The 16022-nt window shown below is 39.8% G+C and overlaps 1 protein-coding gene across 2 annotated transcripts in view; it reads left to right on the forward strand.

The window, feature by feature from the left end:
- The window catches only part of F13A1 (coagulation factor XIII A chain), a 57250-nt gene that overhangs the window by 21945 nt on the left and 19283 nt on the right, over window positions 1-16022 (forward strand). For both annotated transcript variants that reach the window (XM_079302107.1, XM_079302108.1), the window contains exons 5-8: window positions 2920-3038; window positions 8617-8724; window positions 11223-11397; window positions 14513-14651. In XM_079302107.1, coding sequence (XP_079158233.1) covers window positions 2920-3038; window positions 8617-8724; window positions 11223-11397; window positions 14513-14651 — 541 coding nt within the window. The remainder of the gene's footprint in view (window positions 1-2919; window positions 3039-8616; window positions 8725-11222; window positions 11398-14512; window positions 14652-16022) is intronic.

Below are 16022 nucleotides of genomic sequence, written 5' to 3' on the forward strand. Positions count from 1 at the left end.
GGTCAAAATTCACACAGAGCTTCATCCTTCTGCTACATTAATATAGGCAAGTGGTGGCACTATTCAGGGCAGCATACTGATCTTGATCCTGGGTAGAGAGGTTTTTTTGCAGATAACTGCATTTAGCTTTTGCAGCTTGGGTTTGTCACAGCACTGTTCCCTTCCCAACATGAGCCCTGGGGGTTTTATGGTTCCAGTGGGATCAGCCTTACATTCCTGTACTCCAGGATTGAAGGGAGGCTGGGAGCTCAGGACAAGCCTGCTGCTTCCCCTTCCATCTGTCTGCTGGTGCTGCTGTGTTCAGCTGTCACTCCCTGCATGAAGAAATGGCTTTTCCAGCCCCACAGGGTTGCTGTGCTGGGGTTGGGGTCCCTCCATTCTGGGTAGAGTTCTCTTATGTTCATTCACTTTCACAAATAGAAAGGGTTACTCTGCATTCCTCATGTCTTTAGCAAGGGATTCCTTACTCGCAGTGCTGTCTTCACATAAAGTGTATTTTCACCTTACCCAGCTTCAAACAGAGTAGCATAGAAGCTAATTTGCTTCTTTGTAGCATTGCTGGTGTCTTAGTAAATTCCCAGGATAAAAGAAGTGAGTAAAAAACTCTCTGAACTGCTAGAGAAGAAGAACAAACGAGCACACTTCTGTGGAATTTTTCTGTTTGTCAGATGCGAGCCTCCACTTGCACAAAATAATTAGGAGTTGCATTATGTAGAGCATGCTTAGCATCAAAGTAGTCACAAATGCCTCATATTTTCTTCCAAACAGTCTCAAGGGCAATGAAAGCTGTCAAAAATCAAAGCAGCTGGTTTCCCTGTAAAACACAGAAGACCTTTTTACCTTATCAAAAATACAAATATTTAAAACAATTGATGGAGAAGTTAATCAATTTTCATCTGATTTAGCAAAGATCATGCAGTCTCAAAATAACATAAGCATCTTAATTGATACCAGCAAGATCAATGTTGATATTTTTAATCCCCAAAAGCAAACAACAGCTGTCAAGAAGGCATATGCACACACTTCACTGAAAGTGTAACTGCACAGAAAAAGGTGCGAATTCTCCTTCTTTAAATGAACTCTCTGTACTATTTGCACGGACAGACTTTAATAAAATCCAAAGCTCAGTGAGAGAATGCAGATAATCGTTCATTGTGCAAATCAGGCAAATCCAGCCTAATGAAACATGATCTGTAATGTGTGAAATATTTTTAGTGGGATGCAATACAGAACTTGTTGGGCGACAAAAAAGTCACAGTTTCATAAGTATGAGAGTCCCTGCTTGCAGAAATGGTTGCAGCCTTTTCATTCACTGTCAAGTTTTAACACTCTCTTTCACCTCATAGCCTCTGAATATAGTAAACTCATGATCTTCCACTTTGTACCTGGGTGCAGGTTGAGGCTGACTAGGTCATGGGTAATGAAAGGCTTATGAAGTTCACCTGGCCTTTTGAAGCCAGGTGAATACCACCTTGCCATGTACAAGAGTGGGTCTCAGACCTGTCTACTTTAGGTACAACTCCATGAAACCTGTTGTTCCTCTGCTTGCTCTGAGTCATCAGAGCCTGTACAGCAGCTGCCATAAAGCATAAACAGCTTTTGACCAAGCACTGATCTCCTCAATGCAATACAGGCTTCTTGTATTTAACCCCTGCTTCTCCATCATCCTTTGCACACCAGTGTGAAGGTTATTATGTTACATATCTAGGCATAATCCCTTATGTATATATATATATAGACACAGAAATATAAAAATATCTTAAAGGAAAACAAAATTTCCAGAAGGGTTGGGTATACATTGGCAAAACTCTTCACCTAGCTGAGGCCAATGCGAGTGTCCTCACTAATTTTCTTTTTCATGAGTTCAGATTTTAGCTTATTTTTGGCCAAAATGCAGCTTCATGGAGAAATTAAGAAGCTTCTGAGGATGAGGTGTACAAGAAAGTGCAAATCTGATTTGCATTTCAACAAAGCACAGCAAATCAATAAGCTTTTAAAAGTTAAATGATATTCTGGTAATTTGTAGTGAGGTGCTGAAGAAATCTACTATGACAGTAGTGAATGTAGTTTTGTACTTGCTTCTATCAAACTGTTGGAAGTTTCCTTTAATTTGCTGTCTGGGACCACAGTAGTGATTTCCTCAAATTAATTAATTCCCAGCTATTAATTGTTAATGTGTATCTTTTAGTCTCAAAATGTAAGCATTGGCATGGGAAAGAAACCTGTTCTACCATCACAGCATCATGGACTGCTTCATACTTACCTGTGGATGTCTGAATGGCTTCATGTCATTCAGGGTTCCTTACGAATGTTAATAATGATATTTAATTATAGTCATGTTATTTACATATGTAAATCATGTTCAAATTTCTTCTCATATTTCCTGATTAGTCATGCTATGTGGGGAAGGGATACTCTAGTCAATAACTTATGTACAAAAAAGGCAATCAAACATTTCTCTTAATATGTTATAGAAAATATATTCCATTTTATAATGTACTACAGATTTTTCTTTAGATCTTCTGACCTGAGCTGTTTTCCATTAGCATTAATAGGTTTGAAATTGTTCTTTGATCTGTTTGTAAAGATGCAAAATTGCATCACGGTGCTCCAACTTTTAAATTAGTTGTACAGAGTAATCATAAAATTCTTGATGTGACATTTTAATCATACTTTACAGATCCTGAGAAAACTGTCAGGAGTTGCCAGCACTTTTCCATCTTGCATGTTTTCAAGTTGTGTAGCATATTCCTAACTAGAATCACTACCTTCTTATCCCTGTACTCTGTTGAAGCAAGTAATGCTTTGTTTGATGGAAGAGGGGTACTTTTCATCAAAGAGAAATGTATTATCTGCTGAGATGTTTTATCTGAAAATGAAGCACTCGTACTGATATTTATTTTTGGTAAACTAATGCAGTGGATGCTGTATACATGGATGATGAGAAAGAAAGGCAAGAATATGTCCTGAATGATGTTGGTGTTGTATTCCATGGAAACGTCGAAGATGTGAAATCAAGAAGCTGGAGTTACGGGCAGGTGAGCTGCTTAGATCTTCTCTGGCTGCTCCCAGTAGGACAGCAAATGAGTTTAATTGACACCAGACTGTGGTTGAGACTGTGGGCTCTGGAATGCATTATCGGTTTCTCCTTCAGAAAGATAAGGGGTATCATTTTAAAAATGTATGAAGTGGGTATATGCCTAATCCAGAAAAGCAATGCTATAATAGCTGATATTTAAAGACTTTGTTTTAAGGGCATATTTCAGTTACTAAAAGGCTGCTTGTTGGAAGTTATAATCATTAGCTGAGGTTTCCACAGGGCAGAGGTATTTCTGCTGCTGCATTATTGCTGCTTCAGGATCAAATCAATTTATGAAAAGTAGAGTTGTTTGTTTGGGTTTTTTCATTTTTTGACGACTTGTATTGCTTTTTAACTTTTCTTTTTGCTTTAGCAACTTGGTGGAAATAATTCTGTTCTTCTTGGGGGTCAGAAAGTCACAAGTTTCCTATGACAAACTAGTATTTAATCCCAAAATTTTAAATTCTGGGGGAATCTCTCCCTTTTCTGCCTGAACTTGATAACATCAGTCTCCAGTGGTCTCTTGCACTTGTCTCTTGGGGGAGACACCCTCCGCTAGGCTGGAGTGAGGTATTGGTGTGCCTTCAATAACATAAAATCATAGAATAACTGGAGTTGGAAGGGATTTTTAAAGATTATCTGGTTCCACCACCCCACCATGGACATGGACACCTTCCAGTAGATCAGGTGCCCAGATTCCTGTCCAGCCTTCCAAGGATGGACTATCCACACCTTCTCTGGGCAACCTGTTCCAGCAATTTTCCACCATCGTTGTAAAAAACTCCTTTACATGTAATTTAAACCTCTTTTAGATCTAAAGCCTCTTTTAGTTTAAAAGCACTACCCCTTGTCTCAGACTTTTTACTTGACTATTTTACCTCAACTTTCTTGTAAGAACTAACCAGCCTAAAAATCCTTATGGGATGGAAGAGTTAATTTATTGTGTTAGAATGGGGAAAAAAGGATTGCCAAGCAGAATCAAAATTATATCAAAGCTATAACCCTAGCTGTCACTCAGAGGGGCTCCAGTGGAGAGATACTGGATACTGCACATGGTGAACTCCTCTCACCTCCTGAACATTCACATCAGCACAATAAGGAAGGTACTTCCTTACTACTCTGGTGATGGATCCATTCAGTTTTTGTGGCATCTCCCTAGCTCAGCCTTGCAGAAGGGTCCTTACATCTTGCTTTCTCTCCCTCAATACCACCTCAAATCTTGAGCTGGATAGATTGCCAGTGTGCTTGCCCTGGAGAGCTCTTTGAGCTCACACTTCTCTTTCTTCCTTATTTAAGGGTACAATCTCATCTTTTTTTCCTGCGGCAGCTCTGCCTTAGGGAGTTCCTGCCTCTGCACCATTCCTTTGGTTGTGCCAGTGCTGTTATTTGTAGGGTCTGACAGGTTTCCTGACTGAGACAAAAACAACCTGTAAATAAGGAGTGGGGAAGAAATTCCATAAGCTGATGGTGCCTCTGATATAAGAGTTGTGGAACCAGATCCTGAGGCCAAAGCTGGGCTTGCATGTAAGCTGACCAAAAATGCCCCCTCCTGGCCCTTCTTTCCCCCTGCAAGCACTTGTGCAGCCATGCACTGACTCAGACTGGAGAGCTGATCTAGCTGAATAAGCATCTCCTCATTTTTTTTACCCCCCTGGGTAATTTCTTGTGCTTGCTCTGTTCCTAGATTTGGGATTCACTCCATGACAGATGCAAAGGGGAGGGAGAGAAGGGAATAAAGCAGCTGGAGGTGGAAGATGGTGCTTAAACCAGATGCTGGATTTATGTCCTAAGATGCTAAATTTATAGCCTATGGTGGCTTGGCCTGAGGTGTTTATATTCTGGGAATCTGGCATCTTCCTGACACAAATACCAGCCTCCCTTGAGAAACTGCATTATTTATTTGGTTTTGCTGCGAGGTAGTTCTGTCTGGGGGGTTAGGGCCATTCCATTGTCCTTTTTCACATACTTTGGAAATGGAAATTCCTGTGTTGGCTGAAATCAGAGGACCTGATTCTCACCCCGTGCTGTGGTGCATCTTTTTCTGTTGGTTGTCCATGTGAAAGCTGGGTGTGGCAGATGCATCTCAGCAAGCCCAAGCCAAAAGCTTTAATAGAATTGATCATTTTGTAGGGGTTTATCAGACATGTCAATCTGCAAAGGAACAGGTAAATGTTCTGGTTCCCTTACTTTTAGTGAAATGGAGGACAGAATGTTCCTGATTTAGCCTGTCTGTTTCCAACCACTAAAGACACATTTTTGTCAATCCTAGATTGCCTAGATTAAGAGTATTGCTGTGAGTGAATAAAAGTACTAGCAGAAAGGCCCATATTATTAATATATCATACAATTATGTTTTTTATATTTATTATATACACAAGATGCAAATACAACATGTAAGTAAAAAGCACAAGGCCACACAGAGTCATAGAGGTAAAAGGTCATATACAAAAATGCAGATAGACTTGTGCATGGTAAAGACTAAAAAAATGCTTAGGACAATGACATCTGGAAACTTTAGCTCAGGCTGTAAATTGAAAAGGAGCATAGAGTTCAAAACTGGTTTACTTTTTGGGGAAGGCTCTCAAAGCTGCTGTCTGTAATGAGAAGCATCAACAGAAGAGAAAAGGCAAGAAACACTGACAGAGAAAGAGAAAACAACAGAACAGTTGAAACATGGCTGCAATGAACGAGGATGGCGGTGCTCCTTGTAACATGACTGTGATTCTCCTAAGAAACTGTAAAAGGCAGTCACTCAGAAAATTCCATGGAGGATTCAGGGAAAATATGTCTTTGGAAGAAATCTAGACACATAGGAATTCTCTAGCAGAAAAATGTCAGATGTTGGATGCTATATTGATCATATAATGTTGATTTTTTTTTTTTTGTGAGAAAAATAAAACAGGTGGACATAGAATTCTGTTGGCATTGTGACTTCTCTCATGTCTACACATTGATCTGCTTTAGCTTGAAACCCACTGTGCCCATGTAACTCTACAGCACATGCATTTGGTCAGGTCAGACCACAGGGAGAGATCACATCTGCCTGCAACTGACTGTGAGAAGCATAGCTTTAGTCAACCAGTACAAAAAGTGATACAGCCTCTCTTACTTTGGTTTAAATGGAAAGTCATCTATTAGTCTAGCATGCAGGAGGATGCCCAGGACAGCATGTGTGTTGCTCTGTAACACAAGGCATATCTGTGTGTTTTCTTGTGCCTTATTTTCCACATGCACTTTTTTCCCATGTGGTTTTACCTAAGTTCCTTGCTCCTGAAATACGTTTATTTTCATTTCAGTTTTAATGGAGCAGACAGGAACTGTGCCTGGATCAGGTTCATTCACCCGTCCTAGCTGTGCTGCCTACTACTTCTCTGGTTCCTCTGATATTTCAGATATTTCAGCCTTATAACTGCAATTTTTCTATTCTACTTTGCTCTAGATAAGATTTTCTTGCCAAAAGTGAGGGCAGAAAACTGATTCAGTTTGATTTAATATTTTTTAAATCCATGAATAATCAAGAAAAGCAAACTTTCCTTAGTGTTAAGACTACTCTGCTGCAACAGTGTAAGCCAGCTAGCCCTTGCAGCTTGGCCTCTCTTCCCTGTTAATCCAGTTATTTCACGAGCATTCATGTCACTTTGTAAATGCTGAGGTGGAAGACAACATCCCTGATAGCCATTTACTTCCTCTTTTCTGTATATACTGGCAAGATTGACAGTGCCTCATAAACTGTAGATGAGAAAACTTTAATTTGCAGGGTATACCTCTAACCCAGGTCTGACTAATTGAAGTGCAGATAGAAGACTTTGATCCTGGTGAAAGATTGTTGGGCCAGACCAGAAGAAAAGTTAATTTGAACAGAAAGGACAGGTGTGAGGGCCCAGAGTTTACATTTTCTGTTGTGAGGATTCTTCTTGGGAAGGAGGTTCTCCACAGCACAGTCATTCACCCAACATTATTTGCATCACATCCCAGTGGAGGGGACTGGGATATGCAATTTTTCAACTTCCCAGTAATGACAAAACACTTGTAGTAGGTCTCTGAGAAACACTGATCCCTGTGTCCCTATTCCCAAACACCATGAATTCAGTTTTGCTCAGACTATAAAGTGATCATTAGCAAGTACCTGCTCCAGAGAAATAATTCAGCGCTAGTGTGGGTGATAATGAGAGGGGTGTGCTGCCTTGGAGACACTTGCTGAAAAGGATCCATATGGCAGTGGTACCATCAAGGCAGAAACAAAGGACTTCCATTGACCAGAAAATAGCTGAAGATGGTGAAACATGATTGTGCTTCCTCTTTCTTGGCTTATGCCAGAGCTCAGCTGCTCTCTAGGATGTCACTTCTATCCCTCCCATGTTCCCTGCTGTATCAGCAGCAGTCTTTACTTTTTAGGGCTTCCTTTTCATCTCTTTGACCTCACTCTTCATTCTCCTCTCCCCACATTGCCAAAGCAGCAGTTTCATCTGGGGTCTTGCTCACTTTCTTCAGGAGGCAAAATTTGGGATGGCCTCATCTGCCAAGGAGCCCTAAGCCAGCTGTAGAGAGTTAGGAAATCGATCCAGCTCTAGCAGCAGCATGAGAGCAAAATTCCTATTAGCATAAATCATATATTTCAGGATGCAAGCATAGAACATAAAGCTAACACCACAGAGTTTCTGTCACAACCTTGAATGTTAATATAAGTTTGTGTACCTAGAAGGTATTTGTTTCATTATTGTGCATTTCCCTGTCTCCTACTGTTTTCTAGGGGACAGAAGTATTTTCCTTTGCTATGCAGTTTCTTCAAAGGAAAATGAAATACATAGCAGGGCAAGTTCTGTGACAAATGGTTTCTGGTCTATTTAGACACCTCTGCCCTCAATTCATTCTTGTGCTTGTTTGTGCTAGATTGAAAAAAATGTACCTTTTCACTCTATTTTTAAAGAAGACTGCTTTAGGTCACTGGATATTTTTGATGTCTAAGTTTTGTAGACCAGGATTAATCTATATAATAAGCTTTTGGCTTGTCAATGTTAAACAGATTTTAAAAATAACTTTGAAATACAAGTGTCTTCAAATTACCACTGGCAAACCACTTATTGTTCAAGTTCCCAGCAATGTTATGGCTGTGTCAGAGAAGTCCTGAAATTAGCAGGTCTGCAATCTGTGAAGGACATAAAGTCCTTTGCAAGTAGACAAGCTTCTTGTAGTTATTATTATAATACCCTCCTATTATATACTTGTTAGCACTTAAAATTTCATGTCCTGTCAGAAAGTCTGTGTTGTCATTTCAACCTTCTGGAAACTGGACTGAGATTGAATTGAAAATTACACTCTCCTCACAGCCTCTCACATTTTTATCTTTTCCCCCACACATGGGTGATTATTCCAGAAAAAAAATTTCTATTGTTAAACACAGAGCTTTGATGTGACCAACTAATTTTGAAACTGATCAGCAATTATAACAATAGGGAAAAATAACTTTGCCTGTTCTTTCCAGAATAAAAAGAGAGTCAATTTTTCCCCTGTGTCCCTTCTTATTTTCTTTTATCTAGTTTGAAGAAAACATTCTGGATGCTTGTCTGTTCCTGATGGACAAGGCAGAACTGGAGCTCTCTGGTCGTGGGAACCCAATCAAAATCTGCCGTGTTGCCTCAGCAGTGGTATGTAATGGATACCTAATGTGTGTCAGAAGGGACTCATAAATCAAAGCTGGGCTCATTTCACTGGCCCTCTTGCCATTTTGGGCTCTCTACAACACACAACAGATCAGTTGTCCGTTCTGACAATTGTCCATTCTGACAATTGTCCACTCTGACAATTGTCCACTCTGACAATTGTCCATTCTGAGGTCTGACATTCAAATTCTCTCCACTAAAGTTCAAGCAACTTGTGTTGGCTCATTGCCTTTTCCTGAAAATGGTGCCTCACTGGTGGGAAAGCCACTTTTAGACATTGCACTCTGGGCATAATAGTTTCTTATGTGACAATGTGCTCATTTTCCAGTAGTTAATATACTTGAGAAAGCTATTTCTGCTATGGATAATACAGTGGCATGGTGGGCAGAATTTTGGATGGGGATCTGAGGGACTTTATGTGGATTCCACATAACTCTGCTAACCTCAGAGCACTGTAATGATCATGTTGTGCCTGATCCAAGCCCCAAATGACCTAATCAGGCTGAGAGCAGTTATATAAGTGGCCTGCTTTGGCCCCAGAAGAAAACACTCTCCTCTTTCACATGAGGTCCACAAAACATGCCCCACTCAGAATGAAAGTACCTAAAATAACTAAGAAGACTATCCAGACCTGTGTTCTTTCCAGTTGCCAGGCACCAGGAACCATGGGTACAAGAGCAGTCCCACTCCTAATATTCAGGATGCTAGACTCATCCAGGTTGTGGAAGAGAGAGGCTGAGTCCTCTCTTTTGCCTTATTAGAGGTCTGAACTGGTGCTTTCTGCTTCCCAGAATAATACTTTAGTCATTGAGCTAGAGTAATTATATGTTCTCCTGAGCCAGCTACTAAAATAGACTGTCCAAAAAACATGGCTGCAGAGATAGATGATTCTTTAACCCACTTATTATAGCATTTGCCCAGCTTTAAGAAAATGAGTTTTTTGTCTTAGAAGACATTGGAGTGGGATCTCCAGCCTCTTAATCTTGCATGTTAAATAAAACAGCTTCAGTAAGAAGTATTGAGAGCATCTCTACTTCTCTTTGTCTTTTAATATTTTAGTTAGTTCTTTCACACCAGACATTAGAAATACAGCTTTGGACCTTTAGATAGAAGAAAAAGTCAAATGTGGTTTCCTCAGCCCTGAACTAGTAGACATGAAAATCCCTCATGTAAGGACTGTGGAAGTCCTCAGAACAGAATTGCATAACATTTATAAATTCAAATAGTGCTTGGATATTAGGTAGGTTTTGAGCCACTCAACATTTTTGAGAAATAGAGGAGTTCACAATTGGAAATCCGGGACTCAATAGATTTTAGGGCTAATCTGCAGAATTGGGCCATAACTGGGTAAGGGGTTTGGTCATTGAAATCTGGACCTGAGTGAGAAGTGAGCAAGAGGTCCTGAAATCCCACCTGTGTTATTTAACTCATTCTTGCTCAAGTTAAAATGTAGTAGAGTTGAGCTAGTTTGAGAACATGTCCCCTGTGCTGGGATCCTTCTGAGGCTTTCTGGCATGGCAGAGCAGATGAGTCCCTCTCTTCCACTCATTACAGTCAGAGTAGAGCCTGAAGATCAACATGCTGTCCTGTCCTTGAAATGATTCTTTTTTTGGCATGTTTCCTACACCGGTGAGATGGGCACAACCTCTTAACCCATTGGTTATGACTCTGAATACTTATCTCTGTTCAGTCCTAGAGTTCACAGGAAGTCGATTTTCTAATTATAAAAGAGTAGTTAATGCAGCCAAAAGCTTTTAAATGAGAATTGTGATTTATTTGGCTGGCGTGTAGCTGCTCCACATTAGCATAATTAAAAGGTACAGAGTGAATGAGCTTTTTGCACAGCCTCCACTGGTTTGGTTCAAATTGCAGCTAGGAGACATATTGCTCATTAATGCCTATCAGTATAGCCATTAGTCAGCAAAACTCTTTGCTTTGTATAATCTTACCAGAGGAAAACTTACACTGCAAATTCCTTCTTGTTTTCATGTGTGCCAGACCAAAGAAAATAGTTTCTACTCTAAAAATAACAGTAGGCTGGTTCTCCTCTCAAGCTCTTGTAAATCAGGAGCACATATCTCTGGGCTGATATGGGCAGAAAAACAGATGATGGGAAGAATACAGCTTAATATTTCTAAGGCTTGCTTACCAGTGTATAACTGATTGCATTTATTAAAAATTTGTAACAATAAGCATGTCTAATGTTAATAAAACTTATTAATTGGCAATATGGATACTCAGTGTTGTGATATAATTTTAGACTTATTTTCAAGTGTGTCACCTTGATGGAGTGATGGAGAATCCAGGGCCCTTAACAAGATTGTCCTATTTATCTCCCACCTTCATAATGAAACATTTCTATCTTACTTTCCAGCCTAAACTTGGCTATATTCAGTCTCTCTCATCCTATTGGTCTGCTGAATTAAAGAGCTTTTTGGTATTCAGTCTCTGCCATCTCTAATGTTCATTTCCTTTGCCTTTAGATTAACTCCAGGGATGAGAATGGTGTGATTGCTGGATCCTGGAACAATTCATATGATTATGGTGTTGCACCTTCAGCCTGGACAGGGAGCGTGGACATTCTCTTGGAGTATTACAGTTCCAAGCAACCTGTCCGATATGGCCAGTGCTGGGTCTTTGCTGGTGTCTTCAACACGTGTAGGTATCAGTGATAAAAATTCCAAGCTGCTATGTGGCTCCTGCTTTACAGAGTTTTTAGGTAAAGCTAACTAAAATATTTCCTAGCTCTGTGCTGTTCAGGAGTAAATAGCAGAGATACTTTAAAATGCATAGGTAAAAAACATGGTCTTTAGATAAACCTCTGGTGTATCCTTCAGGTCAGCTGCTCTTCCACACAAATCTGTTAACTATTTATTGCTTCAATGAAATGTACTCAGTGACTCATGAGGGTAAGTTTGTGTGAAAGAAAGTTGAGTCCTTCAGCACAGTCAACATTTCTTTTAAGAATTCTTAGAATGCTTGTCATCTAGACCTAAAAGATTAAATTACTACCCATTATGGGATATGTGGTAGTATTTCTTCTCCAGAATCTCACCTACTGAGGATTGCTCCTAGGAAAATTGAGATGCTAGGAAAATTCACCTGTTAACCAAGCACTGTTTACATTTTATATGGAGTTTATAAGCTGGAAGAATAGAGAAAATAAATTATGGCCTAGTTTATTAATTGTCTAGCACTACAAGGTTAAGTCTAAACATATTAGGTCAAATTAGAGTTCTAGTGTTGCAGGTCATAAAAAAAAAAAAACAATGGGGAAAGCAGCATTGGGTTGGTCCCATATTTTGACTGTCTAGCACTTTCTAACAACATCATCTGCTAATGCACAAGTACACACTTTATGGCCTCCTATGGAGTTTTTCCAACAGGTCCGTGTCTTTCCTATGCTGAGGATCCCAGAGCTGGAGGCAGATCTCCAGGTGGGGTGTCAGCAGAGCAGAGCAAAGGGGCAGAATCCTCTCCCTTGGCCTACTGGCCATGATGCTTTGGATGAAGCCCAGGCTTCATCCAAATTGGCTTTCTGGGCTGTGAGTGCACATTGCCTGGTTATTTTGGACCTCATGCAATGGGTTTGAAAAAGTTCATGCAAACGTTTCTTGTGGATGCAATTCCCCGCTGTGGATTCCATGGGCTGCTTTGTCTTCTTTGCCCATTGCCTTATGGCAGACAGACAGACACACACACACCAGTTGTCCCACTTTCCCCCACACTTGCCCTGAATCACCACGATGCAATAATTTGCCTGCAGGCCACTGTGAAACTGGGACAATGCAACACAGGCTGTGTTAAAGGAGAGGCATATTTATCTGGGGCAAAACTAGACCTGGTTTGCTGACTAAGTCAGGTCAGAGACCTGGCACTTTGTACTGCAAGTATAAAGTTTCTTGAGCATTATGAAATGCAAATATTGTGCAATGATCTGATGGTAGGCACTGACACATCCAGCTGCTGACCACTGCACAGGATACAGCAAAGATCCAAACAATCATGTGCAACTATCAGGGTTGCTTTGAGGTGTTTCTGAGTCTCTCTCATCTGTCAATGTTTTATCACTGTGACCAGTCCAGCTTTCCAAGGTCACTATATTGTACACTCCAGATACTCATCTGTTAAAAATGCTAAAACATTCCAAAAAATGGTCATTAATCTTGAAATTGTCAGACAAATTATTTCCAATGAGCCCTGATGGCTCATGTGCTGGAAGCCTGGGAGGGCACTTGAATTAAGTTTAATCAATAGGTACATATGGTATTGGATGCATCCAGGTAATTTTTCATCCAGGAACTTGAAATGAATGTGCAGTGTTACAGTTTATTGGGAGTCACAGTAGTGACAGTAATGAATATACAAAACCCAGCAGTAGCAGCAGGGCTGTTCAACTCTGCAGCACTGGAACAATTTTTAAATAAGATTGTCAATAAAAATATTTTCCCTTAAAAAACCAAAAAACAAAAAACAAAAAAAAACCACCCCAAACCCCCACAAAAATCTACCCCAAACTAAAAACCATCACCACTATGGCTACCAAAAAACAAAACAAAAAACCAACAATTTTTTTTTGAATCCCAAAACAAATAAAAGCCCAAAACCAAAGAAAGAAAACCCCCAACAAACCCCAAAACAAACCCCATCAACCACCAAAAACCCCTCACCCTCTGTTCTCTGCAGAATGATGTTGGCTCCTAAATTGAAAGCCAAGAATTTTTTCTGGCTGAGACAAGTATGTCATCTGGAGTAGCTCAGATGTTGTGTCACCCCACAGACGCGTTCCTCTAGCCTGGGAATGTGCTCCACGCCTGTTTATCTGGCAGGGTGCACAACAAACACAGAAGCCTATTGATGCACTGATGCAGACTACAGACATAGCTGCAGCATTTCCACAGTTTTTCCACATTTCTTAAATTTAATGTCAAATGGTAAGAAGGGTCATCATGCTTTATTGCGATGGTGTGAGAGTTAGGGCTAGGGGTTGGTTTTTTTTATCCTTCATTTAAGGTTTTTTATTGGAAGGGACTATTGACTGGCAGTATGAATTATGTAATGCATTTTATTCAGATTCTCAAAGCTTGTCATTTCAGTTGCAAATAATACAGTTTTTCTCCATTGTTAGCAATCATTTTTCTACTTAATTCTTTGTGTTTTCCAGATCACTTCTGATAGCAGACAAACATCAACAGATGATAGGAGATAAAACAGGAAAACTCCAAATCAATCCAGAGGAGATACTTTCTCTTAATTTTCTTTTTAGCAGAGTCTCAGCATTCTCCTGAGTTACTGATACTGAGAGATGTAATATATTGTGTATCTCTTGCAAACTCAAACTTCCTTTTCTTTGCATCACATTTGGTCATGCAGCTGACCCACTGCATCCAGATTTGACGTGAAATGGTGTGATGTGGTCACTCTGCAAAACTCCTTTAAAACTATTGGTAATTAGCTGCTTCAGTTATAACCCTTGTACCAATACTTGTCTTTAATGCCCACAATTTAGGGACCAAATGAAATATTCAGCATGTGCAATATAAAAACAGATAGCAGGAGTTTGGGTTGATTTGACTGAGTTTCCCCATTTTATTCTTATTTATATATATACATATATATGTATATATAAATATATATATATATATATATATAAAATATATTATTTATATAATTTATTTACAGTTTTTTTTATATTTCTGTCCTCTCATCCTGTCATCCATGAATGCAATCTGCATGTTTGTCCTTCTCATCACACTTCTGTTCTTTACCACAGTTCTGAGATGCTTGGGGATACCTGCAAGACTCATTACCAACTATTCCTCTGCCCATGATAACAATGCCAATTTACGGCTGGACCTTTTTCTGGATGACGAAGGAAAAGTGGACACCAGACTTACAAAAGACTCTGTCTGGTGAGTCCTCCTGGAAAATGCCTTTAATCTGTCAATTATAAAAGTAGGAAAAAGCATGATGACAATGCCTGTATTATGTTTATTTCTCTGTGCCTTGAAGAACACTGCTGGTTTATGTGAAACAGAATGAATGAATTGTTGGTAGGTTGACTTATATTATGCCTTGTTGTGTAAACAGGCAACCCCTGGGGAATCCTGCTATTAATGTTACCACACAGTGTTCATTTAAACACACTGGGATGCTGGAATGGGCTTGTGCTCCTTAGGGATCAGCTTTTCTAAAAATGGAAGGGGGTAGGATGGGCACTTCTATCCTTCTGGAGCCAGGCTACAAGGGGTACCTCAAAATCTATAGAAAAACACCCTTTTCGATCTGCTTGTGCCAGATTTCCATATTTGTAGACTGGTTTTACATTGTGTGCACACAGTCATTGTTGCAAAGAGGTGCTTTCCAAAATAAACCCTATACAGCTGAAAAAGAAACAAGGTGTATTATATACTATAATACAATATACTATATACTGTAATACTACAAGTATTATATACTATAATCAGAAAATACTGTAATCAGATTTATAGAAAGAAAACTCCCTAGGGCCAAGAGAAGGAGGTTACACATACTTTATGAGAAGGCAATCCTCTAACTGGCTCTTCAAATTCTTACTGTCTTCTGTCTGACAGGAGAAGTGTAGCATATATTGATTATATGCTCTGTGTGTGATATTGGCCCTCAAGCCTCTCCTCCTCAGAATGAAGAAATGAATGTGACCTCTACATTCCTATATTCAGGAGATACTTGTCCTATTCATTGTTAATATACCTGACTTGTGTCAATGATATCTTCAACTCATTAGCATAGCAGCTCATCAGCATGTTTCATTAATAACTTAATCTTTGGAAGTCTTTGTATTAAAACTGTAATAAACCCACTATGTGGTGGATGAAATGACTGAACCTGTTGCTGTGACATCTTTTATGTGATTTCCATAATCAAGAGGAAACCAAGGGAAAGCAAGTTCATTTACATGTGATGCTTGTGTCACAGCACAACAGAGCAGTTGAGACTAGTAGGGACCCTTGGAAGTCACCCAACCCTGCTGCTCAAAGCACTGTCACCTGGAGTACATTGCTCAGGTCTGTGTCCAGTTGGGCTTGGAGCATCTCCAAGGATGGGCATCCCACAGTTTCTCTGGGAAATTTGTGCCAGTGCTCAACCATTTTCACAGTTAGAAAAGTGTTTTCTGATCTTCAGACAGATTTTTCTGTTTCAGTCTGTGCCCATGGTTACTTGTCCTGTCCTTGGGCTACTGAGAAGAGTCTGGCTCTGCCTTCTTTCCCTCAACTTCCTAACCAGGAATTCATATACATGGA

Source organism: Erithacus rubecula, assembly GCF_903797595.1.
Source record: "Erithacus rubecula genome assembly, chromosome: 3".
In the NCBI taxonomy this organism is placed as follows: Eukaryota; Metazoa; Chordata; class Aves; order Passeriformes; family Muscicapidae; genus Erithacus; species Erithacus rubecula.